We start from the raw sequence: 26201 nt of genomic DNA on the forward strand, positions 1-26201 counted from the left end.
GTACTAGCTGAGTTCGAAGGTGCTGGCTATTTCGAGAGACGACGTCGAGAATTTGAATCAAAATTTGGGCTTAGATTAAACAATGATCAAGCTGTCAAGTGATGGTGATAAAGCGTGATTGAGATGGAATGGTTGAATGGATGTTTCAATCTATGATAAGCTTACTAGATAGTGGTAGAATTTGAAAGACGAGTACTCGGTAGGCGCTCGTCTGGTAGCTGCTGTGATATTGCCGTGGCGGCCGACATCAAGCCAACATGCTGTAGATAAGCTGTAGTTTGGCCGCTGCACAGCCAGACGGAAAATTTCAAACGTCAAATGACTAGTAGGAGTCACTAGATCTAGACAGGGACACTGAGTTGTGTGGACAAGATTCAGCCTTGAAATGACTAGGATGTAGACTGGAACCTTAGAAATTCACAAGACGTACTAGCATCCTTTAATAGATTGGTGGTTATACGTACCACTGAGGGCATGAGTGAGAGACTTATAGTACATGATTTCTCATATTATCACTCGTCCTGATTCCCGATCGAACTCCAGTTCTCATGAATTATTAGGCCTATAGGGCGTTTGTTGAGCTGGTGGGATAACAAAGTTGACGTGTTCAAACTTTGAGAAAGGTTATCAAATGTGGGAACGACATTTCCTTTTTTAGTTTATGCTCGTTCTCGAGAACGATTGAAATTTACAAGACTGAGCATCAGCGCCGCAGGGGGAAATGGACGATGGTCTTGTCCTAAACATTGCAGAGGCATCTGCAGGACCCACAAAGTTAGCATCAAAAAAATCTGGTCGCTGGACGGATAGGTGAGCAGACGTTCGATTTCATGCATGCAGTTAATCGTGATAGCCTAGGTTGAAGGCAAAACGAGTCCAAAAGAGAAGGACTGACCGTCATCCTGGCAGCGATGATGATGACCATTCTCGTCCCGTAAAGCGGATGCGACCTAACATACCCTTGCCTGCTACCAAAGTAGCTTCTGCAGCGGACCGTCCGGCACTTCCAGCTAAGCCTCCGACTCAGATAATATCTTCTCTGTTCTCGTACAACCCTAAAGTCGAAGCTCTCATACCCTCCGCTGTCCAAAAAGCACCCTCTAAACCAAGTAACGCACCATTGACTGGCTCAGCCACATTCGCAGACCTAGGTCTCCACCCTCTCCTCGTCGCTCACCTACAATCCAAGATGAGTATCACGAAGCCGACGTCTATTCAACGTACTGCCCTTCCGATATTCACGAACCCCTCTTCTGAAGACATGAACGCACGCGACGTATTTATACAATCGCAAACCGGCTCCGGAAAGACCATGTCATTCCTCCTACCTATAATCCACGATCTTCTCCCCCTCAGTACACACTCTTACATCGACCGCTCGATAGGAACGCTTGCCATTATAATCGCGCCTACTCGTGAACTAGCAAAACAAATCTGCGATGTCTTAGAAGCACTTTTGACGCTTAAGCTCTGCCCAGAAGGCGAGGACGCAGATGGGCCTACTCATTATACTCGTTGGTTAGTATCCGGCCTGCTAAGTGGAGGCGCAACCCGTGCGCACGAGAAGGCGCGTCTGCGGAAAGGTGTCCCCATTCTCGTGTCGACCCCGGGTCGCCTACTTGATCATCTGCAAAATACCTCTTCTTTCGACGCTGGAAAATGCAGATGGTTAGTTCTCGACGAAGCCGACCGCTTGATGGAGCTCGGGTTTGAAGAGACTATCAGAGGGATTATACAGGGTCTGGATGGGAGGAGGAAACTCGCGTTACAAGCTGTTCGGGATGGTAAGACCTTCGAGATTGGGGGTTGGGATTGGGACCGGCAGAGACGGACAATCCTCTGTTCGGCTACTATTCGTGAAGACGTACAGAAACTCGCAGGTACCACTTTAATACGACCGCTAATAATCAAGGGCCTTGACAACGAGAAGGCGGAGGATTCCCCCGCATCAAAGCATGGTAACGAGACAGCTACCACCGGCATCGAGAAATTCACTCCCCCTTCACAACTCTCCCAGAAATATGTTATTGTTCCCCTCAAAATGCGTCTTGTCGCACTTGTCGCACTTCTTCGCTCATTGCTCGCTCAGACACAAGGTCAAAAAGGGTCTAAAATCATTGTATTCCTCAGTTGTATAGATTCGGTCGATTTTCACTGGCGCCTGCTAGGCGATTCATCAATGAACAGCGAGAAGACGGAAAGTTCTGGGCCTGGCGAAGACAAGAGTGACGACGAAGATAGCAAAGCAGATGAACCTACTGAAGAGGAAAGCAAAATTGCTGCGCAGTCTTCGCTTCTTCCAGGCGCTTCAATCTTCCGTCTTCACGGCTCCCTTCCTACACCTATCCGTCTCGCCTCTCTACGGGGATTCTCCGCCATTCCTTCCTCAAAGTCCAAAATACCTGCTCCCGCGTCTTCTATTCTCCTTTGCACGTCCGTGGCATCCCGAGGTCTCGACTTACCCCTTGTTCGCGCAGTTGTACAGCACGACCTGCCCACCGAAGGCGGCGCGACCGAGTATGTGCACAGGGTGGGACGGACAGCACGTGCAGGCAATGGTGGTGAAGCATGGAGTATCGTCGCGCCCAGCGAATCTGAATGGGTCAGATGGGTGGAGGGCAAGATGAGGGGCGATATGACGGGAGGAAAGACCGACAACGACAAAGACAACATCACTCTTGAAGGGGCAAGCATCGAGAGCGTGTTGGCGAAGGGCTTTGGCGGAAACGGCTTCGAGTACGAGGCGCGTGCGACAGAAGTGCAACTTTGTTTTGAGCGGTGGATTTTGCGGCGCAAAGAGGTAACTCTAATTTGGAAAGGAATTCGAGTGTGTTGACATCATCTTTGCAGAACGCTGAACTTGCTCGAAGAGCGTTTACTTCTTACATGCGGGCATATGCGACCCACCCTTCAAACGAGAAACACATATTTCATGTTCGGCATCTTCACATTGGACATCTAGCAAAAGCATTCGCGCTGCGCGAGGCGCCAAAGACGATTACTGACCGGAAAACTAAAATCACCAGCGTATCCAAAGGTCGTGGCTCGCGTCCCGCTAAATCTACGGCGCAGCACGATGTCGGTGACGCAGAGCAACGGATGGAAGATATTGTCCGTGCGCAGGGCCGGCTGACGAAGAAGGGTGGCAAGATGATTAGTAGTGGGACCAACGAGTTTCAAATTGCATCTAGTGCTACCTTAGATTCACTTATCAATGGCTATCGGTTGTAGTCGGGCAGCAGGGCTTCGAGCTTCACTCCCGAAGGATGCACTCGAGACTAGCGAGATCATGAACTACTATGTCACACCAAGAATGCGAGGATAAACCGTCTCTGATCCTTGTCAGTGTACGTTACAAGTGAGCTGAAGTATCTGAGGGGCACCCATAAAACTCGCCGCTAGTAGCGGCATGTCAGCCTTGCTTGCAGCACTTTAATTCCTCAGCGAACTCCCGGCACATGTGGTTTCAGTTAACTTGCCTTGTTCGCCAATTACCTTCCCATGTCCACTCTTGTTGCAATTCCGCACTACATAAGCCTTGTGCGATATGATCATCACACTCTGAGCCTGCATTTAATTCTTTAAACGTCACTGCAGTGTTCAGGAATGTTTATGTTATCGATCACGGAATACATGGACCCAATCCTCGAGGGCCCTACCGAGACGTCAAGTGAGTATCACAACTTTTAAACAAATTTTCACGGTACGACAACTTTCGGGTCTAAGGTATCGTGATCCCTCACCTCACCACCCGCTGTAGAGTAGTATTCAGAGTCTGCAAATCATATGGTGCGTCTTGAATCTTGATACCCGCGCTCCCTGGCAAGGTCTGAAAGGACAACGATGACAAGATCAATTATTTGTACTAACGATTGTATTTTCGCAGTGCTTACTAGCAGCACATTCACAGCGCATTTTGCCGTCTTTTCTACGCTCGGCCTCTAGGCTCTCAACTACACGCGTGGACTATACCGGGCTCAGTAACAGCACAGAAGAGCTCTCACCCGGAATCCCTGTACCTATTTCAAGCTGCGTGTCATCCCAAACAGAGTGAACGTTCCAAGAAGACGATAGTATGTGGATGTCTGTTTTGTGAGGAGGGTCGCGGAGGCGGGTGAGTGCGTTTTTCTTTCGTGACATATTCCTATTACCAACGACTGAATAATAGCCTGCGTTCTACTCATCGAAGATGTTCCTTGGGTCCTGGTAGGTCCTGGTCTGGTATTCATCATCATGGTAGTAATCCATGTGGTCTACGACGCCCTCGTACCAATGCACAATTTTGGACCGCGAAAGATGAAAGGAACATATAATATCTACCCGTCGAGACTCGAAAGACAGGGTGCCGCCAAATTGCGGATCACTGTCAACTTGTCGTAGTCCCACCCCCGAAGAATTCGAGAGGAAGAAAAAAGGGTTGCAAGAAATGATAGGGAAGTGATGAGACTTAAGCATACCTTGTACTCAAGCAATATATGTTATCGATACGTATACTGTCCGAGTATCATCTTTAAAGCACAGATACAAACCGCTCAGAAATCCATAAACTTTGAAACAAAAAACATACGACTACAATATTTCTATGGTCCTGATGTCCTTTAAGTCTCCAACAGAACCCACGTCGTTGACCTGTCCAATGATATTACGATCTGACGCGATCCTCTTTTATTCTCCACTGCGCTGCTGCGCGAGTAAAAATGCGCCGAAAGGCTGGCCAAGGCGAACAAGCAACTGCAATGCTCGTGATTCTAGATCAACCACCTCCTGTTTAACAGGATGATCACTGGACCAGTCGTCTGACGGAGAAGAGGGAGGCGTCTCATAATCCTCCTCGCTCTCCGTATCGTTTCCAAAGTCAGACGGTTCCACATATCCAGTCGGTTCTACAAAGTCAGGCAGCTCGAGGAGAGACCGATCCCATGGACGAACAAGCACAAATTTCTGTTCAGTGGGCCTTGCCGGCCAGAACTGAACCAGGGTCTCTTCGGTGGTGATAAGCAAGTCGCGAAGCCCGTCTGCCTTCACTCCATACGTGAAATGAGTTTCCGTGCCTGGACTACGCACCCGTCTGACCTCCCTGACATTGAATGCAATGCAAGGCAGATGCAATCTCTGTGCTGCGAAGCGAGGGGCGTTCACATTCAAAAGTAGGGTATAAATGTCCGAAGCGAAATCCACAGCCACTGTCTTTCGCAGGGAAGAAACCGATGACTGAATTTCATCTTCGGGTAGGGGTGGTAGCTTGCATGGTGGAGCTTTGTATGAAGTGATGGAGGATGGTAGACAGCTGTTGAACTCTGATGATTTTCCAACCCAATCGAGGCTACTGATGTCACCCGACCGAGCCACGATCTCCTGCAGGAACCGTCCGAGAGCCTTGTCCTGCTTCTCGCCATAATCTACAGTCAGGCGGACACCAAAGATGCCAAACAACGAGTATGCAATGTCTTCCTGACGCGTGGTAACGCGGGTTGACGCCCAATGCAGTTTCTCTCGGGCGCCATTCATGCTGGGACGGAAGGCCGCAACGGCTGATCGGTCTATGCCCGTCACATCCTTTAACTCCTGCATGATTGCGATGGACTGCTTGTGGTTGAAGGTGCGATCATTAAGATAAAGAGACCAATCGTTCTGATAAAAGAGAACGACTTTTGGAGCGATGAGTTCTTGAACCGTCCATCCGCGCGTGTTCCAAGCGCTCTCTGACAGTGCGCCAGACTTTGACGAACGCGGAACATCCGACAGGTAGACAATCGTGAGCGCGGAGTGGTGATACCAGACGAACATGGAGTTAACCGATTCTTGGAGTTCGACATTGTTGCTCTTATCAATGCAGCATGTATCGCTCCATGCCCATTTATAACCCGCATTAGAAGCAGTATAGCAGAAGGACTGCAGCTTCGACATGCCGTCAACCGGATGCAAGTCGTACACGCTCTTGCCCTGGATATCCTGTAGCAGTGGCTCCTTCCCTTCCCACCTGTGTGATAGCATGGCATATTGGAAGTACGTCATCACCACTTCTTCGATGTGTTTCGTGTGAAGGTCTGTGTGCGTGATTGTTGATGACACAAGTTCCTTGTATTCCATGCTCATTTTGAAGGCGCTTATCTGCGTCTCTCGATCGCATAAGAGACTGGTGGTAGTGTCGAGTACACGGAGCGGAGCATTGTCTAGTTGGGCATCAATGACCCGTCGAATAGCACGTTCCACTTCAAAGGGTCTGAGATACTGCTGGCGCAGCTTTGGAGAAAGTGTTAAACATGTCGACGAATATTAATGTGCTACCGGAAGCTTACTGAGTGTCTGAGTGTCGGGAGCATTGTCCAATTTGGAGATCATCGTTTGGATGGTCTGGATCGCTTCGTCATAGCGTCCGTCACCATGAAGCGCTGCGCGCTGTAAATCGTATCCAAGATATGATAAAGAGTCGAGTTCGATGACCTACGTATCGCCACAATGAGCATTGATTATGAAACAATAGATGCCATCGCACCTTCTGCGCATCGAGAAGTGCTTCCATCCATAGCATTTTGCCCAACCTTGCCTTACTACGTTTTGCAAAGACAGCCTCAGATGCAAAATTCAGGTTGATTGCCTCCGAGTATAGGTCAATAGCCCTGTCATAATCGCTCGCAGCGAGAGCGGCATCTCCATTGGCAACACAGAGCACACTGCATTCTTGCTTGAAAGCTGAGTGATATAGGGGTGAGGATTGTGGTCTGCATGACATCACGGACTCCGGACTTGCCATTGGACCAGTCAAGGCATCTGGCCTTCGCAGTGCCATCAATGGCGTCCATCATGTATTGGTATGCTTCGAGGGCTTTATCGGCTTTACCTGCCGAAAAGAATGCCTGGCACCGTTGCTGGTGTGTCGTGAACAACAAGGACTCGAGATCCCAGCCGAAGAGCTGGACAAATAAACTCAGTTATGAGAAGCATCATGCATGCGTCATCTTGACGCACTATGGTCAAGTCCTCATATATTTGATGAATGAAATCCAATGAGAGAGCGCCGGTATCGACAGCGGCAGTGAAGTGATCGGCGGCTTCGTCGTAACGCGCGTCACTCAAGGCTTTGGTTCCGAGCTGAACGCGTAGATATGCCTAATGTGCGAGTGACAAAGATCAGTTTTGATGATCGAGCACAGCCGCATGATACTTACTGACACGACACGACGCGCGAGATTATCATTATACGGACCAAGAGCAGTCAGCTCATTTATGAGCAGCATTGCTTCCTTAGTTTGATCTGCGTTGAAGAGTGCGATAGCCTGAAATACGGAATGAGGCAGAGAATATGTGAGATCAATTGAAGCTACCTTGATCAAGAGAAGAAAATGGCTTTTTTCTGAATCTTGGTTCGTGAACATGGATGCGACGTCGAATGCTATCCTTGCTTCCTGGATTTGGCCTTTTCCGCAGAGGGCAATGCCTTTGGAGATAAAGCCTGTCAATGACGGCCCAATGCTGAGGGACTATGTCACGAAAGAAAGTTAGCCTTTTGTAAGAGGGCCATGATGGATCAGTATAACTCACCTTGATTGCATCCTGAAGAGCATGATCTCAGTCGTGGTTTCGGGCCATAACGAATGAGCGATTGGCATATGATATAAAGTTGTCGTCGTTAGTGTGGATCTCTTGGGTGAGTAGCTCTTGAGCAGTAGACAAGTCCCCAGTCATGCACAGTGCATGGCGGGCTGGTGTGACAGTCAAGATCTGTACGAAATATGCTCGAATTGTGTTATGAGAGTCAGGAATGGAAACTTACCTTTGGATGAACACCCTTAGGTATTTCCCACTCTGAGATCTGATTATTATAACCTCCGCTGATGATGTGTTTGCCATCCACAGAGAACTCGATGCATGTCGGGGTGTACGAGTACTGGAAGACAGCGGTGACTTTTCGATCTGAGGGCCGCCAGAGACATACATGGTTGTCTGTAGATACGGAAGCGATGAGGGCGCCAGTGGGACTAACGGCAATGGCGTTGATAGTATTAGTATGGCCGCCCGACCAGGGATCACCGACCTGCTGCCAGGTCAATGGATCCCACTCTCGTATGTCCCAATTGCCTGCTGAAAGAAGGCGCAAGCGATGATTGGCGCCCGGAGACGTCAGGCTCCACGCGAGTGACATGTTGCACCTGTGGGCCTCGAAACATGCGATACGTTTCCCGGCGCCTGGATGATAAATTTGGATATTGTCGGATGTTGCGATGGCAAGAAGTTTACCAACAGGCGAATATCGAACGCAGTAGATCCGACTACCACACTTGATTGGTTCTCCTTGCATCTGCCACGTTTTGGTACACCAAAATTTCACCGTCCTATCAACTGAACCAGCGGCTAGCACTGTACCATCCGCAGAAAAATCCAATGAGGTGATTTGATTGGAGCGGGCTTCGATCTGTTGGGTGAGGGATTCACCAGTTTCATCGTGCCAGGCAATGATTTCTCCGTCTTTTTCACCGCTTGGTATTATTCGACCATCCGAGTCCCGTGATACGGCTGATGCTAACACCGGACTGCTATACCCCTCCATCTTCTTCGATACAACACCTGCCTTCAAGTCCCAAACACGAAGTGTCTTGTCGTCCGAGGCTGTAATTATTCGTCGCTCCCAGGGGAATACTGCAACTACCTTTACGGTTCCCTCATGGTCTTCAAAAGTTCGAAGGGGCGTGGTGGTTGGAATGAGCTGTGACATTTTACTAGAGTTTGATGGTATTGAGCACGGTCGAGGGATTGTGGGTGTCTTTCTCTAAGCTGCCGAGGTGCGTGTATTGTGCGCTCTTATGCTGCTTCACCACGCCGTAGCCTAACCTACTTCGTTTCCATAGACGTCCAAGACATGAGGCAGGCGGTTATGATTCGTAGGGTGCATGCTTATTGCAACGGCCATGGCAAACTTCACTGTGTACTTGTGTCTGACTCATGTCTCCACGGCTTTCAGAATATATCCCATCCAATGGCGACTACTTCCCAGTCCTCGAATTTGGCTGAAAGTTATGGAAAGCCAGACTAGGCTACCGTGCTCTACTTCAAACGCTTTCACTTCTCAGAACCTTCCTAGTAAGGTAAGTGCTTCTGCTGGCCTCCGAACACCCTGTGCGACGACTCGAAAACTTTTAATGGGTCATGTAGATTTATATAAACTACAACATGAAAAATAGTCTGTAGGTTACCACTGATCAGCATTACTAATCTCATCATCTTCGTTATCGGAGAAATCCCACACAACGAGACGACATGCAAAGCTTTTTCATCTCTTTTGGCATCTCAGCATCAATGTGGCGTCTCTTACTGTCAAGCAAGTCCACACCCTTCACTGGGCCAATGCAATTATCTGGTCTTGAGTTCTACGTGTCGCGCTAAAATCGCCCTCCTTCCTGATTCAACTCTGCATCGAGAAAAGAAATATTCTGTGTGAAGAAGTCGGGCAGTGGAGAAAGGGGGATCCTCTTGAGCGCCATGTAGGCTCTTCAAATATGGTTAGTGATTCACATCTCAAGTCGGGTGCGTAATCGAGAATTGAAACTCTCCTCGGTGAGCTATGGTGAGACGAGCACTGAGTTCATGGTGCGTACATGTCTGATTCGCGAAATGAAGAGATACTTGAGGATCCGAGCGGCACGTTCCTGCTTGAGAATAATACCGACGAATGCAAAGGGCGATAGAGGCAGTCTATTCAATTTGTTTGCTCGACACGTTACTCCGAGTATGGGGACATGGATTTGGAAGCGACGGGAAATGACCGATTAGACGAAGACTAGAAAAATGTAAGCAGAATAACTAGAATGTGATTTGCTAGTAGGGAGAAAAAGAAAAGCTCACATAGGACGTTGAGAGCCACGATCGATGAGTCCTGGAGAGCAAAGATAGATACGACAATTGCAAATCGTATTGGGCGAGTAGACAAACACAGATGTGCAGGATTGCGGGATAGTAGGACCGTGATGCCGAGGCGCTAATGCGCATATTGTCATGACTGGGCGCTTAACTGCACAAGCAGTGCTAAAGCAGCGAGGATGAAACGTGCCTGCAGAAGATTTTAACCACGACCTCCCTCCTGATCTGAATCTCCATTGAACGAAACACCCACTCCGTCTCAGCTTTCGTTCAGCATTCCTCTTTCAGTGCGAATCGAGTAGCATCTGGGTTCTGAGTAAGTGATAATTTGTACAGCGGTTGAAGGCAAGAGCTGAAATTAATATGCACCCATCAAGTGAATCCCGAAACCAAAGTCACGGAGCACCCAACCCCTGCGAAGCACGAGAACTTAGCAACAATACCTTACCGAAAGATCAGAGTAAACTATGGCACCAGCCACATCCTACACCTACCCGGTGGACAGCGTATCCTCACCTATTCATCGAGTAACGGATCATTTCAAATCTGGGACATGGAGAGGGACACGCAGTTTGGAGAGGAATGGGAGGACGAAGAAAGAGAAGTGGAGATCATAGCATTATCGCCGGACGGCAAGAAAGTAGCAACCGGGAGTCCTAATGGCGCAGTGAAATTGTGGAGCATCGACACGGGCAAGGTCATCAAAACATTGACGGGGCACACAGAGAAAGTGGGTTCTCTGTGCTGGAGTCCGGATGGAAGACGAGTGATGAGCGGAGAGTCCTCGTCTGGAAAATTCAGAGTATGGGATGTCGAGGGTGGAAAAACTATCGTCGGACCAATCAAGGGAGGGGGATGGATGTACGCGGTTTGCTACTCACCCGATGGCAAGATGATTGCCACGGGCACCAGCGGGAATGGGTTGAATATCTGGGATGCCAACACAGGCGAATTGCTCAAAACTCTTGATCGCGAGGGTCGATATTGGTGCCTGGCATGGACCTCGGATGGAAGAGTACTTTTCGCTGGGGGATCCGACTTGATCAAGAAATTCGACACAGTCACGTGGACAGCTGTTATCGACATGCGCGAAATATTTTTCAAAACGATTTCAAATGATGACAATATTGATGAGGACGAAAACTTGGTCGATGCCATTTCAATATATCCCAATCAGCGCATTCTCGCAAACACATCATCCTTCGACAAGACAGCTGTGCAACTATGGAACTTCGAAACCAATCAACCCATCGGAACACCACTTCACCATGAACCCAGGGTGCAATTAAAGTCTGCGACCTTTTCTGCAGATGGAAAGTTCCTCGTCACTCGCTGTGACTACGATCATATATACATATGGGACGTTTCAGTTATCCTCAAAGAAGCTGGTCTTCCATCAGACAATGTAAGCTTAGATTCGTTTCTTTTTCAATGGCCAACGAGCTCGCTCATCCTCCCAGGTGGTCTCGTGCACGATCCCGCCCTCTCATCTGGACTCGAAACATACTATCTGGCATGTTGTGCACTTAAAAGCAGGGGCAGCGTTAAAGCCTGTACCTTTTTTCCACTCTCATTCATTCTTTATCACTGACTTAGTATGTACAGAGGAACTATCACGCAAGAAAGAAACCTTCCGGCTCCTCTCGACCTCCCAATACTTATGTTATGCCCACTGGAACATTACAATGCACAGCATCATCATCGCAGCAACCACTTGCCACTGCTACGACACCCAAGGGACTTCCTACAGCCGTCGCTACCGCGGTAGCAACTGGCGCGTCGCCACATCCTGATATTATCATAGCTCAGCCCGGATGGTGGACTCGGTTCGTACTCTGGATTGGTTGCGTCTCTTTTCAACACACAGATGGTCAACATTAGCTACATCTCGGACATTCTTGTGTGGCATACTTCATGGTATATTCATTGTAACTCAGTACGTAGCTAGTGGTCAGTTCTTGTGTTGACGACTGCGTGCCGCAGGCTACCGCGGGTACATTACCAAGAAGAGTGTATTAAGTATTAACAACAATGAAATAAAATAGTACTACTTTTCCTTGTCATTCTCCTCTGCTTCGACTTCATTTCGCTTCCGTTTTTGAGTCCTCCTAAAGCTGTCTTACACTTACGCGCACCACACGGGAAAAAAAATGACACAAGCGGCCATTGTGGTGTTGGACCACAACTTCGGATGAAAAGAAACTATAGATAGGTGACCGCCAAGTCTTCTTGAGAGCCTCTGTATCATTGTATAATCAGATATTTGCAAAAATCAATGGAAAGAAACATACCAAGATCTGCAGAAGGATCGGGATCAGGCTCGAATGCACCTGCCGTTGATTTGTTATCGTCAGTGGCAAGTGAATCAGTACTTGATCGCGTAAGATCAACGGTGTCTGTGGGGCTCGATCGAGAAGACCGAGACACAAATGACTGCTTGACCTTCTTCAAGGGGCGGGCCAGAGCCTTAGCACCCTTTGCAACAGCCTTTTTGAGTGACCTGGCCTTCTCGGAGATGGACGACGAGATAGACTTAGATGATGAGTGTGACTGGGTAGACGAAGCATCAGATGCCTTCTTTGTGAGCTTAGTTTTCATGGGGAGACGACTCAGTGGACTTACTGGTCTCGAGTTTTTGCCTTGGCTTTATGGTAGTGACTCGAGCTTCTCTGCAACGAAGTGTCAGCTCAATAAATTGCTAGAATGATTCACGGGGGTACAAAAGACATGACAGAAATCAGTATAGCATTCACTTGTGATCCTCAAGCTCTCAGAGGAAGGAAAAACAGAGAATCAAACACGGTGTTCAATGGCTGTCGCGCGCCTGGTTCCCGATTTGGTATATTATACCCGCCCAAACACCGTCAACCCGCGGTGAATGGCCACGGTATGCTCAAGGGTACGACTATCCTACTCCGTACCCGTACCCTCCAAACCCGTCAGCATAGAACCGCGGTGTTACCCGTACCCGTGCGTTTCCCTAGCCGCAGCCGGTGCAGTCAATGTGAACTAAGCCTTCTTCATTGATATGTCGTTGAGTTGCACAGACCGCGTTTGTTGTGGGTTGGGGAAGGACACTGGGCATGTAGAGCGTAGGCCAGACGGTCCGCTCTTTACTTTGGAGTATCAAATGGGGATACGGTCAACTTGTTTAAAAATCTCAGGTGGATACTATCAGTGTAGATGAGGTATGATACGATGTTCGTACTTGCCACAGATTCAAGTCTCCTACCCGCGGGTACCCAATTTTTGCAGGACCTTCTACCCGTACCCGCGCGGGTGGACCACAACGGGTACCCATGACCCGTACCACCCGACCCACGATTCACATGCACACGCGGGTGTTGCCCGGGCGGGTACCCGGGCATACCCTACCCATGTCACGCCTACGCGATCCTGCATTTAATCATTGTCATGTCTCATGTCACTGCAGTGTTCAGCAATGTTATGTTTATCGATCACGGAACAATCCTCGGCCCTGCCCTCTCGCCAAACAAGTTAATACATCGAGGAGTGACTGGGATTAACTTGTATTGCTGAACAAGATGCTGGATCACCAGATGCATATAAATGGGTGCCCTCCATTTGTGATTTGTTGGGGCAAACATGCCAGCTAAAGTCGACTGCGGCCTGAAACTCGTGCATGACTCGCCTCCTCCATCTCTGTTCCTCGTCCTTTCGGTTTCGGTTTTCATTGTTTCTCCAGCGCGCTGGTATACCGGATTCCTCTCTTGCTTTCATTGTCTGGTGTGCACTTCTGCCATTTATCATTCTCTTGATAGCACTTTGGCATTGGCTTGCTCCTCGTCTGTGTTCGACGTGCTACCTAGACTGGTGACCAGCCCCTCTATGAGGCATCCATACCGGTGTTCCAACCGCCTTTCCATTATTGTCCGATAAGACCTCCTGTGTCGCAGTACTGTTCCACTTCTGCATCATGCCGTCTCATGAAGCACTCACGATGTGATGCAAGAAGACAAAATTCCATAGATCTACCCCTTGTTCCTGAAACTTGTGCTTTGGAGTAAAAAACAACCTTTTCGTCGGCAGGTTTCGAACCTACGTAGTCGGATCCAAGAGGAACAGATTTTGACTCTGGTGCGGTAATCACTTTGCTATGACGAAGTTGACACGAACTTCCGAGGAAACCATCCATGAGTGAACGTTAAGGTGTGATCTGATAGAAAAAATGTCGTTCAGCAGATTTCGAACCTGCGCAGTCCAAGAGAAACAGATTTTGATTCTGTTGTGGTAACTACTTTGGTCAAGACCAAGTTGAGATGACCCTCCGAAGAATTGTCCATGAATGAATGTCAGGGTTGATAAGAGGGAAAAATAATTGTCGGCAGGTTTCAAACCTGTCCAAGACAAACAGATTTTGATTCTGTTGTGGTAACCAGTTTGGCCAAGACCAAGTTGAGATGAACCTCCGAAGAACTGTCCATGAATGAAGAATGTCAAGGTTAATGAGAGGGAAAAAATATTTGTCGGCAGGTTTCGAACCTGTCCAAGATAAACAGATTTCGATTCTGTTGTGGCAACCACTTTCGCCAGGACGAAGTTGAGTTGAACCTCCAGGAACTGTCCGTGAGTGAATGTCAAGGTGTGATTTGTCAAGAAGTTTGTATACTGGTGGACCGATGCAAGGTAGTTGGAATACACCGGTGGTTCCGAACTTCCTACTATCAGTTGGCCCTCTCACTCCAAACTCGCTTTCATCACCAAACCAAATCCCGTAACGTTGACGAGGACATCTCTCTCTTGCAGAGACTCGTGTGCTGTGATGATTGATCTTGTAAGCACTTAAGCACCTGCGGCATCTGCCCCATCATCAGCCTTGATTGTGGGTGGTGTCAGTGGGTGGTGTCAGAATAAATCTTCGCGTATTTCTAACCACCAAATGCATGTCAAGATCACTTGTGCGTTAATGTTTATGGTCACGCGTCTGCTCGCAATGAGTGGTATGGGAATTGCAAGTCTTCGCGAATCGGAAGTGTCCCTGCAATCGCGTCATCATGGAGGTCGTTCTCCGATTCATTCTCTGTGCAGGACCCAGGCGAATTCAAGATGCCTACCAACTTTCACAGAGCATTGTGCTCGGGTAAAGCGAAAAGGTATCATGATTCATTGGCTGTGTGCAAGCCAAGCTGTACATATGGAGGACGCAAGTTTGATAATTATGATTAGCCATGGATGATGACACGAAATGAGGATGCAGTCATTACCTATTAATAAAATAAGTACCGTTTCCAGTGCACATTACGAGCGACAATAGAACTGAAATAACCCCGGACATTCACCAATTCCGCTAGCAGCAGTATGACCGGCCGCCTCCGTGTTCCCCGGAGTCTATCTGAACTACTACTGGTTGCTGTTGCTGTTGCTGTTGTAAATTGGGGTCCGGTGAAGGAGGTCCATGATAATCTTCATCACGTATCAAGGAATCGTCACTCCCAGGAGCACCCGCTTCAGCATTACACTGTAAATTTACGTGTCAGATACCCAAGACACAGTTATGAGAATCCACTGAGCCCACCTGTACACCCTGCGCCAAAGGAACGTCGACAACGGGTGGCCCTGCATGATCAGACCGCCAGAGGAATAGGTTTCCTAGCTGAGCTGTGATGGTGGTAAAAACGGTGGCTGGTGGAGGGGTGGCAGGTGGTGCAGGTGTAGGAGCTGGAGCTGGAGCTGGTGAGGGAGCTGAACGAGGGGTTCTCGTCATAGCGAGCCTGAGTCTTTTGAGGCGCCCAGGACGCTGTTGGGGTCGTGGCTGGGAAATTTGAGAATGCTGTAATTAACGATGTGAGAGAAAGAAGGAGGATCCGCTATTGCACGTACTTGATGCATTCCGTGGACAAGACTGGGTTTTGTATCGTAGTCATTCTGATCTTGCCGGGGAACCTCCGCCTGCAAGCAGGTCAGTAGAGAAAGGGATGAGCAAGAGAGTGCATACACCAAGAATACGGTCATTGTGCGCAGCGAACGTATTGCATTGCTCCTTAAATTCTGAGTGAAATGCCGCGGCGGGTGAGCATGATAACCTCGGTGACATCAATGAAAACTTGCCATTGGACCAATCGAGGCAGCTGGCCTTCGCAGTTTCGTCGACGGTGTCCATCATGTATTGGTGTGCGTCGAGGGCTTCATTTGGTTTACCTGCAGAGAGGAATGCCTTGCACCGTTTCTGGTGTGTAGTGAGACACAAGGACTCGAGGTCCCAGCCGAAGAGCTGGACAAAGCACCCGGTTACGAAAAGCACTATGTATACATCATCTTGACGCACCACGGTCAAGTCCTCGTATGTTTCATGAATGTTTTTCGATGAGAAAGCGCTGGAGCTGACAGCGGTAGTGAAGTAGTCAGCGGCTTCGTCATAACGCGCACCATCCAAGGCTTTGGTTCCAAGCTGAACGCGTAGATATGTCTAATGTGTCGGAGTTGCAAAGATCAGTTTTGATGATGGAGTGTGGCTGCATGATACTTACTTCCACAACATGACACCCGAGAGAATCAGTATTCGGACAAGCTGCAGCGAGTTCTTTGACGAGCAGCATTGCTTCCTCGTGTTGATCTGCGTTGAAGAGTGCAATGGCCTGAAATTCGGAATGAAGCAAATAGCAGATAGCATGCGAGACGAATTTGACCAACCTTGATCAAGAGAAGAAAATGGTTGGTGTCCGAATCTTGGTTCGTGAACATGGATGCGACGTCGAATGTTATCCTTGCCTCCCGTACAAGGCCTTTTCCGCAGAGGGCGATGCCTTTGGAGATGTAGCCTGTCAATGAGGGCTGGATGCTGATAGACTATGTCACGGATGAAAGCTAGCCTTTTCGTAAGCGGGCCAATATATCTCACCTTGATTGCATCATCAAGGGCATGGTCCCAGGCGTGTTTTCGGGCCATAACAAATGAACGATGGGAATATGAAGTATAGTCGTTGGCGTCGGTGTGGATCTCTTGCGTGAGTAGTTCTTCAGCGGTAGACAAGTCCCCAGTTAAACATGCATCGCGGGTAGTCGTGATAGCCACAATCTGCACGAAGCATGCTCGAATTGTGTTATGAGAGTCGAGAACGGAAGCTCACCTTTGAATGAACACCCTTGGCTGCCCACTCTGAGATCCTCTTATCATAACCTCCGCTGAGGATGTGCTCGCCATCCACGGAGAACGTGATACAAGTCTGGGTAGATGAATGCTGGAAGATGGCGATAGTTTGTCGATCTGAGAGCCGCCAGAGACGGACATGCTTGTCATGAGATGCAGAAGCGACAAGGGTGCCAGCAGGATGAATGGCAATGGCGTTAATCCCACCAGTATGACCTTCCCAGGGATGACCGACCTGCTGCCAGGTTAATGGATCCCACTCTCGTATGGTAGGATCGTTTCCACTGCCTCCTGAAAGAAGGCGTGTGCCATCGAGCGTCCACGCAAGTGACGAGTTGGATACTTTGTGACCAGCATGACCCTCGAAAGATGCGACACGTTCACTCGTGCCCGGATTATAAATTTGTATACTGTCGTCGGTTGCGATTGCAAGAAGTTCACCAGAAGGCGAATATCGAACGCAGCGGATCCAAAAATCACACTCGATTGGTTCCCCTTGCATCTGCCATGTTTTCGTACACCAAAGCTTCACCCCGTCCTGCCATCCACCAGTGGCCAGCACCGCACCATCCGGAGAAAAATCTAACGAATGGATTTGATGTGGGTGGGCTTTGATGGGTTGGGTGAGAGGTTCTACAGTTTCGCCGTGCCAGGCGATGAGCTTTCCGCCATAATCACCGCTTGCTATTATTTGGCCATTTCGTGATACCGCCAATGCCTCCACACTGCTGCTATGCCCCTCCATTTTCTTCAACACAATACCTGTCTCTAAGTCCCAAACACGAAGTGTGTAGTCGTTCGAACCCGTAACCATCCGTCGCTTATCGGGCAAAACTGCGACTGCCTTTACGGTCCCCTCATGTTCTTCAAAAGTTTGAAGGGGTCTGGTGCTTGGAATGAGCTGTGACATTTTACTGGGGGTTGATGGTGTTAGCACGGTTGAGGGATTGGGTGTCTTTCTCTAAACTGCAGATGCGCTTTTATGCTTCTTCACCATGCTAACCTGCCTCGTTTCCATAGACGCCCAAGACACGAGGCAGTTTGTCATCACGGTTGCAGCAAGAATGCTCCATACGAGTCATAACCACCTTCCTCGGCTGTACTGTGTAGCATCCGTCCGACTCGTGTCTCCACAGCTTCCAGAATATATCCCATCCAATGGTGATAGTGCAGTCGCTACTTCTCGGCCCTGGAATTTGGCTGAAAGTTGTCTATCTTAGATTGCCGCATGAATATCTCTCGTGTTGAGCTTTTTCTCTAACATTCCGTCATATAACTTGTCCGAATGCACATAGCTTACTGCAAATATCACCTTTTCATCTCGATCCGCCTGTGCACCAGATGCAATCAAATTTCTTTCTGTTAGCTTCTTGGATCCGCTCCTGATGGGGGTTTTCCGTCTTTCAACATGCATTTATCAAAATCATAAGTTTCAAAGGTGTCAGCCTTACTTCCCGTGCTTTAATCCTTGCTCGTCTCGACTCTCAATTCCTCAGCCAACACCCGCCCCATTTGGTTTCAGTTTGTCTCATTCGCCAATTACCTTCCCGTGCTCATTCTTGTCGCAATCCTGCACCACACAAGTGTGCAATATGGTCATCATACTATACTATCATCGGTGAGCTCTCACTATAGTCAAAGCTGTGCGAGTCTGTATTTCATTATTGACTTGTTACTGCAGTGTTCAGCAATGCTATGTTATCAATCACGTAATACATGGGCCTAATCCTCGGCCCTACCCTCTCGCCAAACTAGTTAATATATAGAGGAGTGGCTGGATTTAGCTCGTTGCTGAACAAGATGCTGCATCACCGATGCATATAAATAACCCTGTTGGGGAAACATGCCAGCTAAAGTCGACTGCGATCTGGAACTCGTGCATGACTCGCCCCCTCCTCCCTCTCGGTTCCTCTTCCTTTCGCTTTCGATGTTCATTGTTTCTCTACCGTGTTGGTATACTATATTCCTCTGTTACTTTCATCGTCCAGTGTGCACTTCTTCAAATTCATATCATCTATCATTCTGTTGATAGTATTTTGGCATTGCTTTGCTCCTCGTCTGTGTCCGACCCGCTACCTCATGTAGTACTGACTACAACTCGGGCTGAACTTGATTCCGAAGGACTTCGTGGTCGCTACTCACTGGCATCATTCTAGACTCTTGTTGTACACTGCTTCGCTTCTCATCTTGCTGTCGCGAGTCTCTTACACTCTTTGCATCATTTTATTGACATTTTTTCACTGTTTGGTCTTACAATTGACATCCTGATGTCTGAGTTCTAGCTGCACATACGTGTGCTCGATTCCCATCATATGTCTGAGTCCGTTCGTACTCGCTGTCTCGCATCCTCGCAACATCGCTTCTGCATCCTGGCTTTTGTATACTAATCTCCTGGGTATCCTCCTTTCCCCAACGGTTTTATATCCTGGCTGCTGGTCTTTTGTTTCCTCGCATGTGATTTGGTGCACCTGGCCGGTTGCGTCTTCTTCCGGTTGGATGGGCATGCCTCGTCTCTCGTCTCCATGTTGCCTATGCTTTGGACCGGAATCTTCTACCCTCGGCACACACCGGTCATTGGCCAGATCTACAAAGCAGACTGCCATCGAACTGATTCGAACAGCTCTTCGTGCGGACCGCCGAACGCTAGTGTTGTTGCTTCCCATATGGGCTTCTTTGATCATGCCAGTGGAGTCTTCATAGTTCATACAGGATTCTTCCACCCCTGACTCTGGCTATGCTTTGGGATTTTCAGACACGACTTCTTCCACTGCATCTTTTCCTCTGCCTTACTGGTTCTCCGTCACTTCTCAGGTCAATTCGCTTCTAGCTCACGAGATGCGGCGTCTTGTTGTTTCGCTCGAGCAGTCATTATCAGCAATCGAGGTCCGTGCGATACGGTTCACAAATCGTCTGTTGCACGGCTCAAGGACGAACTATATACAAAGCATGGTCTGATAGCGAGGAACTGGGATAATAATTACACAGTTCTGTCAGTATGATCACTGCTTAGCTGGGCCAAATGCGCACGCTGCATGGTCGGTGCATTGCAGTATCGCTGGACTAACCATATGTCCCGTTTCATTCTTTGTACTTAACACTTTGACCAATACCTTAGCCACTTTCATTTGCCACTAGCGCTTTGACCATGCTTTGACACTACTTATATATAACTTTCATTTCTACACTCAACGTGATTCTGATCCGAGTCCGTCGTCATTTACTCCCTAGCGCTTTGACCATGCTTTGACACTACTTATATATAACTTTCATTTCTACACTCAACGTGATTCTGATCCGAGTCCGTCGTCATTTACTCCCGTAGTACGTCTCAACTCAACCTCTACTGGTAATCGATCTTGTTGTGCTGAAATGTCGGTGAGATAGAGTTGAGATCTGCTGAGATAGTACTTGTACTATTTGTATGTATATGCTTACGTTTCTATAGACGATGTGTTGGGTTATGTCTGGCGTCGAGTGTTGGCACCCCATCTTGCGAGAGACCTGGACAGGTGTCTAATAAGATGAACCTCTGAGGAAACCATCCATGAGTGAATATTTCAATGTCAAGGGGTGTTCCGATGGACCTTGCAGGAAAAATCCATGAGTGAATCTTCAAGGCTGTTCCAATAGAAAAAGCTTGTCGTAGGCGGGTTTCAAACCTGCGTATGCAGCGCCAGAGCAACAGATTTTGACTCTGTTGTGGTAACAACCACTTGGCTAAGCCCAGTTGAGATGGACCACCGAGGAAACCATCAATGAGTGATTCATCGAGGGTATTCCAACCGTATTGTCCGACAATTTTGACTCGTTGTGGTAACAACCACTTGCCGGCTAAACCCAGTTGAGATGGACCATCGAGGAAACCATCAATGAGAAATTCGTCAAGGGTATTCCAACCGCATTGTCCGATAAGACCTTCTATGTCGCAGTACTGTTCCATTTCTGCATCATGCCGTCTCATGAAGCACTCATGATGTGGGCGTTGTTGTGCAAGAAAAATTCCTCCCATCTTGTTCCTGAAATTTATGCTTTAGAGTAAAAACGACCTTGTCGTCGGCAGGTTTCGAACCTACGCAGTCCAAGAGGGAGTGACAGATGGTGCCTCTGTGGTGGTAACCACTTGGGCCAGGATGAAGTTGAGATAGACCTCAGGCTCCCGGTAAGGAAACCATCCATGAGTGAACGTCAAGGTGTGTTCCGATAGAAAAAAACTGCCGTTCGGCAGGTTTGAAACCCGCATAGTCTAAGGGAAACAGATTTGGATTCTGTTATGGTAACCACTTTGGCGAGGATAAAGTTGAGTTGGATCTCCAAGGAACTGTCTATGAATGAATGTCAAGGTGTGATAAGAGGAAAAATTATTTGTTGGCAGGTTTCGAACCTGCAAAATCCAGATTTCAATTCTGTTATGGTGACCACTTTCGCCAGGCGGAACTTGAGGTGACCCTCCAGGAACTGTCTGCGAGTGAATGTCAAGGTGAGATAAACGAGAAAATTCATTTGTCGGCAGGAAACCCTGCAGGTTTCGAACCTGAGTAGTCCAACAGAGCACATTTCTGGTGCCAGTTGGCCATGCCAGTGACTAATTGGCTCCTTGAGATAGACCTTGAAGGATGCATCGATAAATGTTCAAGTCATAGTCAAAGGTTGAGCAGGTTTCTAACCTGCAACTGTTAGTAGTTAGCCAACGTAGTTTACTACTTGAGTCGGATTAATTTCTCCAACATGAGTACTTACACCCTAACATGCGTCAAGCTGACGTCACCATAATCTCCCTTGAAAGGCAAATAATTTCGTTTCATACATCATATCCATATGCATATACATAACACACGACATACGCGAGTAGGTGAACCCGCACCAAAACTCCCTTCACAAACTAATATCCGTCTCCATAAAGTCACCGATGACTGGCACCCTGTTGAGACCAATCAGTTCCCGTCTCCGGAACGATGCCCATTGGGTCACTCGCGTCAACGATGCGGCGGGTAACGGCCACCCGCGCGTACATCGAGGGGACGACCTTGGGCCAATGCCAGATGTATGTACCATTGAAGTGTCTTCTCGAGACCCTGCGACTCGTCCATGTCAAAATGTATGGGACGCATATGCTCTGGGCAGTGTTGGCTGCGAACCGGCGCCAAGGGATAACGATTGATCATTCCACGGAGGGCGGTGGGGTCCTGCTCATGCGAGATCTCATCGTATTCGGAGTAAGGCCAGTAGGACTGGGCTGGTGCAGGAGTCGGGACGGCGAGACGAGATGGAACTTCCCGAATATTTATGCGTGAGCTGTGTGCGGAGCGCGAGAGCGCCGGATGGAGGGAGCGGGGGGTAGGAAAAGGGGGAGCGGGAGCGAGGGGAGGAGGGATGTTCGAGTGACTAGTGCTTGACTTGGCGCGAATACTTTCCGCCAGTCTGTCACTGCGAGTATGGTTGTCAGGGGTCTGCAGGACATCGGCAGAAGCTTGATCAATAGTGGCCTCGTGCCTCTGCTTTCTGCGGGGAATGGAGGGGTAGGCTCGTTGACCACTTGCATTCGAATTATGGATAGCCACTTGGGGCCTGTGATTCTTTGAATTCAAAGAAAACGCTCTGAAACCGCTGCGAGGGAGGCCCTCGGTTGGTTCAGGGGAATGGGGAAACTTGGCCAGCAAGTCCGCGCGTGCGTCAGAGTTCGCGCGAGTCGGCCCATGGTAGTAGGTGTGTTGCGACAGTTTACCGTGATAGATCTCGAGCATTCCCGGAGCTTGCTCGACGTAAACGATGTCGGACTTCTTAAGGGGGGTTTTGCCACGGTATGCGTGTTTGGAAGAATCTGCGCAAGGAGACTCGCGCATCCTCCCTTGTGAAGAGGATCTGTATGGCATCGATTTGGAATGTTTAAGGGACGCCGTCTGGTCGTCATTGGACCTAAGGGGTATTTATTAGTATGATGACAATGGGTAGAACACGAAAACCGTCGACTCACTTTTGGAACATTCTCTTAAACGAATTCATAGTTGATGTAGGGGAAACAAGGGGATGTACAGTTGCAATGAATGAGGCGGTAATGTGTGTGGTGTGTAGGGCATCTGCATTTCAGTATATAAGGGTTGGGCTACTGTGGACACACCACAACCACAACCACAAAACAATTTCTCTATATCCGAAAATTATACAAGTGTGGATGCTCTTGCGAATGCTCCGATTGCCTGCCTAGAGTCAAATAAATGACATTGATGTCGCCCCATTTGCATCACAAAGGTAGAATAGTGTGCGACAACCAACCAATTATGGGGCACAGTTGCCACAGGCTGGCCCATCACGCGTCTTGCTCATTATTATCTCGAGCTCATAGCTTGAACACGCAATACAAATTACCTAAAATGACCATCAGCACGCGGACGCAGATGTACGGGACACAAAGATAGGGCACGACATGTACAGAGACGTTGAAAAGAACAGCTAACATCCTCCTTTAACTGTCTCACTTGACAAAACTACTCAGCGTACCTTTAAAGCGCAGTATACCCGACCAACTATATGCTACTCAACATCGATCTAGATTAATGTAGTGCATTCTGGCTTGCATCTGAAACGATCTGAAGGTGATGTAAACAGTCAATTATTGATATTAATTCCAACGGAATTACACACATGATCACTATGGCCTCCGGTATGCCTGGAGGATAGAGTTGGAACTGATCATGGCCCAACATTCCCATGTGAAAGCGGTCGACAAATTTACGCTGATTGTTGCAATGCTCAACAATATATTGCTTTAAATATCATTATCATCTCACTGGTTCACTGATGGATACTCTAGCTCGCATAGGGAAGAGAGAATCGTCTATTCCTAGGCACGAAGGTGACGGTCCAGTTACCAGTTTCATGATTTAAATCTGCGACTCGGACTTACTTTACTCCAACAGTGCAATCCGCATACAATATGTACGTCTGTGCGGCATCATGCACGAATACCAACAAGAGTTATGGTCGCATCCAGAGCTGTAGAAGGAGATGGTTTTCACTTTGGAAAGAATCATGATTTTAACAGGCTGCTGCCTGTAGCAATGCGCCGGTCTGCAACACAGTATGCAAAGACTTGTTGAAGGTGGATGGAGATGCATTCAAATGACGCAGTTTCGTTCGGAAAATATTTCGCCATGTGAGCTTTACCTTCCGACTCCCAACCAAGGCGATATCGATATTGCAGAGCATGTTTGTCTTTGTTAGGAATAGACGTTACGATATTTACTTAGTATGAGCAAGGGTCCAATTCTCAAATTCAGTACGTAGCTGACAACATGATATCGTGAATAGTGGTTTACAAAAGTTGAATACAAAGGACCAGTGACGCTACAATGAAAGATGAGGAGAAAGTTACACAAGGATTCAGAAGTATACGGTCTTCCTTAGATCACCCTTAAGCTGTCCACTCCATGGGAGGTTTGTAATCCGGCATTAGGCTGCTCGCACGCTTAAATCTCTCTGCCCATGCATCCTCCTCACGTTTCAGCATCGTCAAGAAGTTTGTGTACTGGCGAACTCGATTCTGCGATGCAAGGTGGTTTGAACACACTGTGTCAATGAGTTGCTTGATGAAAAGCGTATCCTCCTCGTCGTATTCCAAGTTGACTCCGCCAAGCCCCACCTTACGCAGGCTTAGTGCTCGCCACTAAGTAAAACAAGGAGATCATCGTACCACATGCTGTTGCTGGCGCCCAGCACTTTCTATCTTTGAAAATTCACAAGGCAACTCAGGTACGTCGTTTGAGCTGCTGGCCCCGACGTCAGTTGGTGGTGATGACAATGACAATGATGCCATTTAGTCGTTTAGACTATGGTAAGCTCAAGGAGAAAGTAGCTCGATGAGCTATTGATAAGATTTTTGATCGGAGCATTAGTGCCAACAACATTTTTCAAGTGCCGCTTGGAGTTAGTCGCACACGCGCCGCGGTAATTGGCGGGAAAGCACAAAGTTCATTATTCTATAATCCTTGATTCTACCCACTCCGAGAACGCGAGTGATGTGGAAGAGCAACGGGGGCACCAAACGTAGTGCCAACGGTTGAAAGCCGTTGCATGAGTTAAAGTTCAACGGCAAGGCACCGACGATGGGCTGACCACTCATAGCATACGAGGTTTGTACCACGGGCCCACCACGACGTCAGCTGATGAGCGGCACGAGAAAATTGCGATGGTACCTGCCCCATAGGTCATAGCAGCATCGTCCTAGTGCAGTTACTCGCCCCTTGCTCCCCAAGTTCCAGCCTGAGTGGTTGAGCAATGCCTCTAGAGATGTCTTCAGTGCTAAGTAGGTTTCGTTGCCATAAAGGTGGTGACTAGGAAACAAAGGAAGACTGCCAAGCATAGAGTGAGTTCTCTTGTGAAACAATCAAGTTTATGAGCATTGAAGACATTTATGCAAAAAAACAGTAAACTCGAGGCGCACGTGGCTAGCACTAGCTACACAGCGCTTAGGCTTACTACCCTGTGAAATGAACATGCATCTCACCAGACAACTTATGCGAACAAGTGCGTACAATAGCTATACTAGGACTTGTTCGATGCTAAAATTAACATTGACTAGCTCCATTTACAGGTGCCCCCCCATTAGTGATTGGAAAGCTGCGCGGCATCTGTAAAATACTTATCGTGACCCTACTCCTGCGTGCACAGTCGTGAAGCCATCCTGTGAGTTAGAATTTCTTAAGCTAATCAAGATGAGCCCGTGGACTCACCGGTGATTTTACCAGTTAACGTGTCTGGCCCATAATCTTCCTGAGCTGAGGCCCCGACCATGGCTTCGCCGACCAGGGAACAGAAGCCCACTGTAACGCACCACCAGATGCATGCGAAGTCATACACATTGGATAAGAGGTGTTGCGCACATGCCATGCTGACGACGCATTATTCCCGCATGTAAGCAGCAACAACTTCTGATGACTGGCTGCCTCCTACGTAAGTGCTGGATCATCGATCATCGGCAACACCGGGCAGGGACATCGCTGTCACGGCTCACACGTTTGGGAGTCCAGAGCTACCAGACGCCCGACTACCGGCATACCGCTGCATCCACTGGACCTCAAAGCAGATAGCATCTGTTCAATACAACGAAATCTTTAGAAATTCGGCCTAGCGATAAATGCTCCTGTGTGCACCATTGCACGTCGTTGTCGTTTCGTTAATCCAGGATATCCAGGCCCAGCTTCAAAGGCGTCATTTCGATGGTCTCGCGGCGCATGTCAATTGT

At 48.4% G+C, this 26201-nt stretch overlaps 4 protein-coding genes and 1 non-coding gene across 5 annotated transcripts; 2 read left to right on the forward strand and 3 right to left on the reverse strand.

The window, feature by feature from the left end:
* Window positions 1-670: 670 nt before the first annotated feature.
* On the forward strand, window positions 671-3338 carry DFJ58DRAFT_749828 (P-loop containing nucleoside triphosphate hydrolase protein). The gene is made up of 3 exons (XM_041387697.1): window positions 671-810; window positions 859-2800; window positions 2851-3338. The coding sequence occupies exons 1-3, from the start codon at window positions 722-724 to the stop codon at window positions 3229-3231; spliced, it is 2412 nt and encodes an 803-aa protein (XP_041236946.1). The 5' UTR covers window positions 671-721; the 3' UTR covers window positions 3232-3338.
* Window positions 3339-13893: 10555 nt separating this feature from the next.
* On the reverse strand, window positions 13894-13980 carry DFJ58DRAFT_t143. The gene has a single exon. It is a non-coding gene; the product is annotated as a tRNA-Leu (tRNA).
* Window positions 13981-14551: 571 nt separating this feature from the next.
* Window positions 14552-15306, forward strand: DFJ58DRAFT_818776 (uncharacterized protein). The gene is given in 2 exon segments (XM_041391879.1): window positions 14552-15222; window positions 15235-15306. 1 exon segment carries the CDS (start codon window positions 14756-14758, stop codon window positions 15050-15052), a length of 297 nt encoding a protein of 98 aa, XP_041236947.1. The 5' UTR covers window positions 14552-14755; the 3' UTR covers window positions 15053-15222; window positions 15235-15306.
* Window positions 15164-15580, reverse strand: DFJ58DRAFT_847017 (uncharacterized protein; the record flags this gene model as incomplete). Its single annotated transcript, XM_041393388.1, has 2 exons — window positions 15164-15334; window positions 15392-15580. The coding sequence occupies 2 exons, from the start codon at window positions 15578-15580 to the stop codon at window positions 15164-15166; spliced, it is 360 nt and encodes a 119-aa protein (XP_041236948.1).
* A 6356-nt stretch (window positions 15581-21936) lies between these two features.
* On the reverse strand, window positions 21937-22945 carry DFJ58DRAFT_749831 (uncharacterized protein; the record flags this gene model as incomplete). The annotated part of the gene is made up of 2 exons (XM_041387698.1): window positions 21937-22876; window positions 22935-22945. 2 exons carry the CDS (start codon window positions 22943-22945, stop codon window positions 21937-21939), a joined length of 951 nt encoding a protein of 316 aa, XP_041236949.1.
* Window positions 22946-26201: the final 3256 nt, after the last annotated feature.

This window comes from Suillus subalutaceus (genome assembly GCF_016647625.1).
Source record: "Suillus subalutaceus strain FC151 chromosome Unknown DFJ58scaffold_198, whole genome shotgun sequence".
Taxonomy (NCBI): domain Eukaryota; kingdom Fungi; phylum Basidiomycota; class Agaricomycetes; order Boletales; family Suillaceae; genus Suillus; species Suillus subalutaceus.

What these genes read in the sequence shown, in the direction of transcription:
- DFJ58DRAFT_749828 (XM_041387697.1), top strand. Translation starts at nt 722, where the DNA reads ATGGACGATGGTCTTGTCCTAAACATTGCAGAGGCATCTGCAGGACCC. An exon ending in TCTGGTCGCTGGACGGATAG is followed by an intron (nt 811 to 858) that starts GTGAGCAGACGT and finishes GTGATAGCCTAG; the next exon opens with GTTGAAGGCAAAACGAGTCC. An exon ending in GGATTTTGCGGCGCAAAGAG is followed by an intron (nt 2,801 to 2,850) that starts GTAACTCTAATT and finishes TCATCTTTGCAG; the next exon opens with AACGCTGAACTTGCTCGAAG.
- DFJ58DRAFT_818776 (XM_041391879.1), top strand. Translation starts at nt 14,756, where the DNA reads ATGCATGTCAAGATCACTTGTGCGTTAATGTTTATGGTCACGCGTCTG.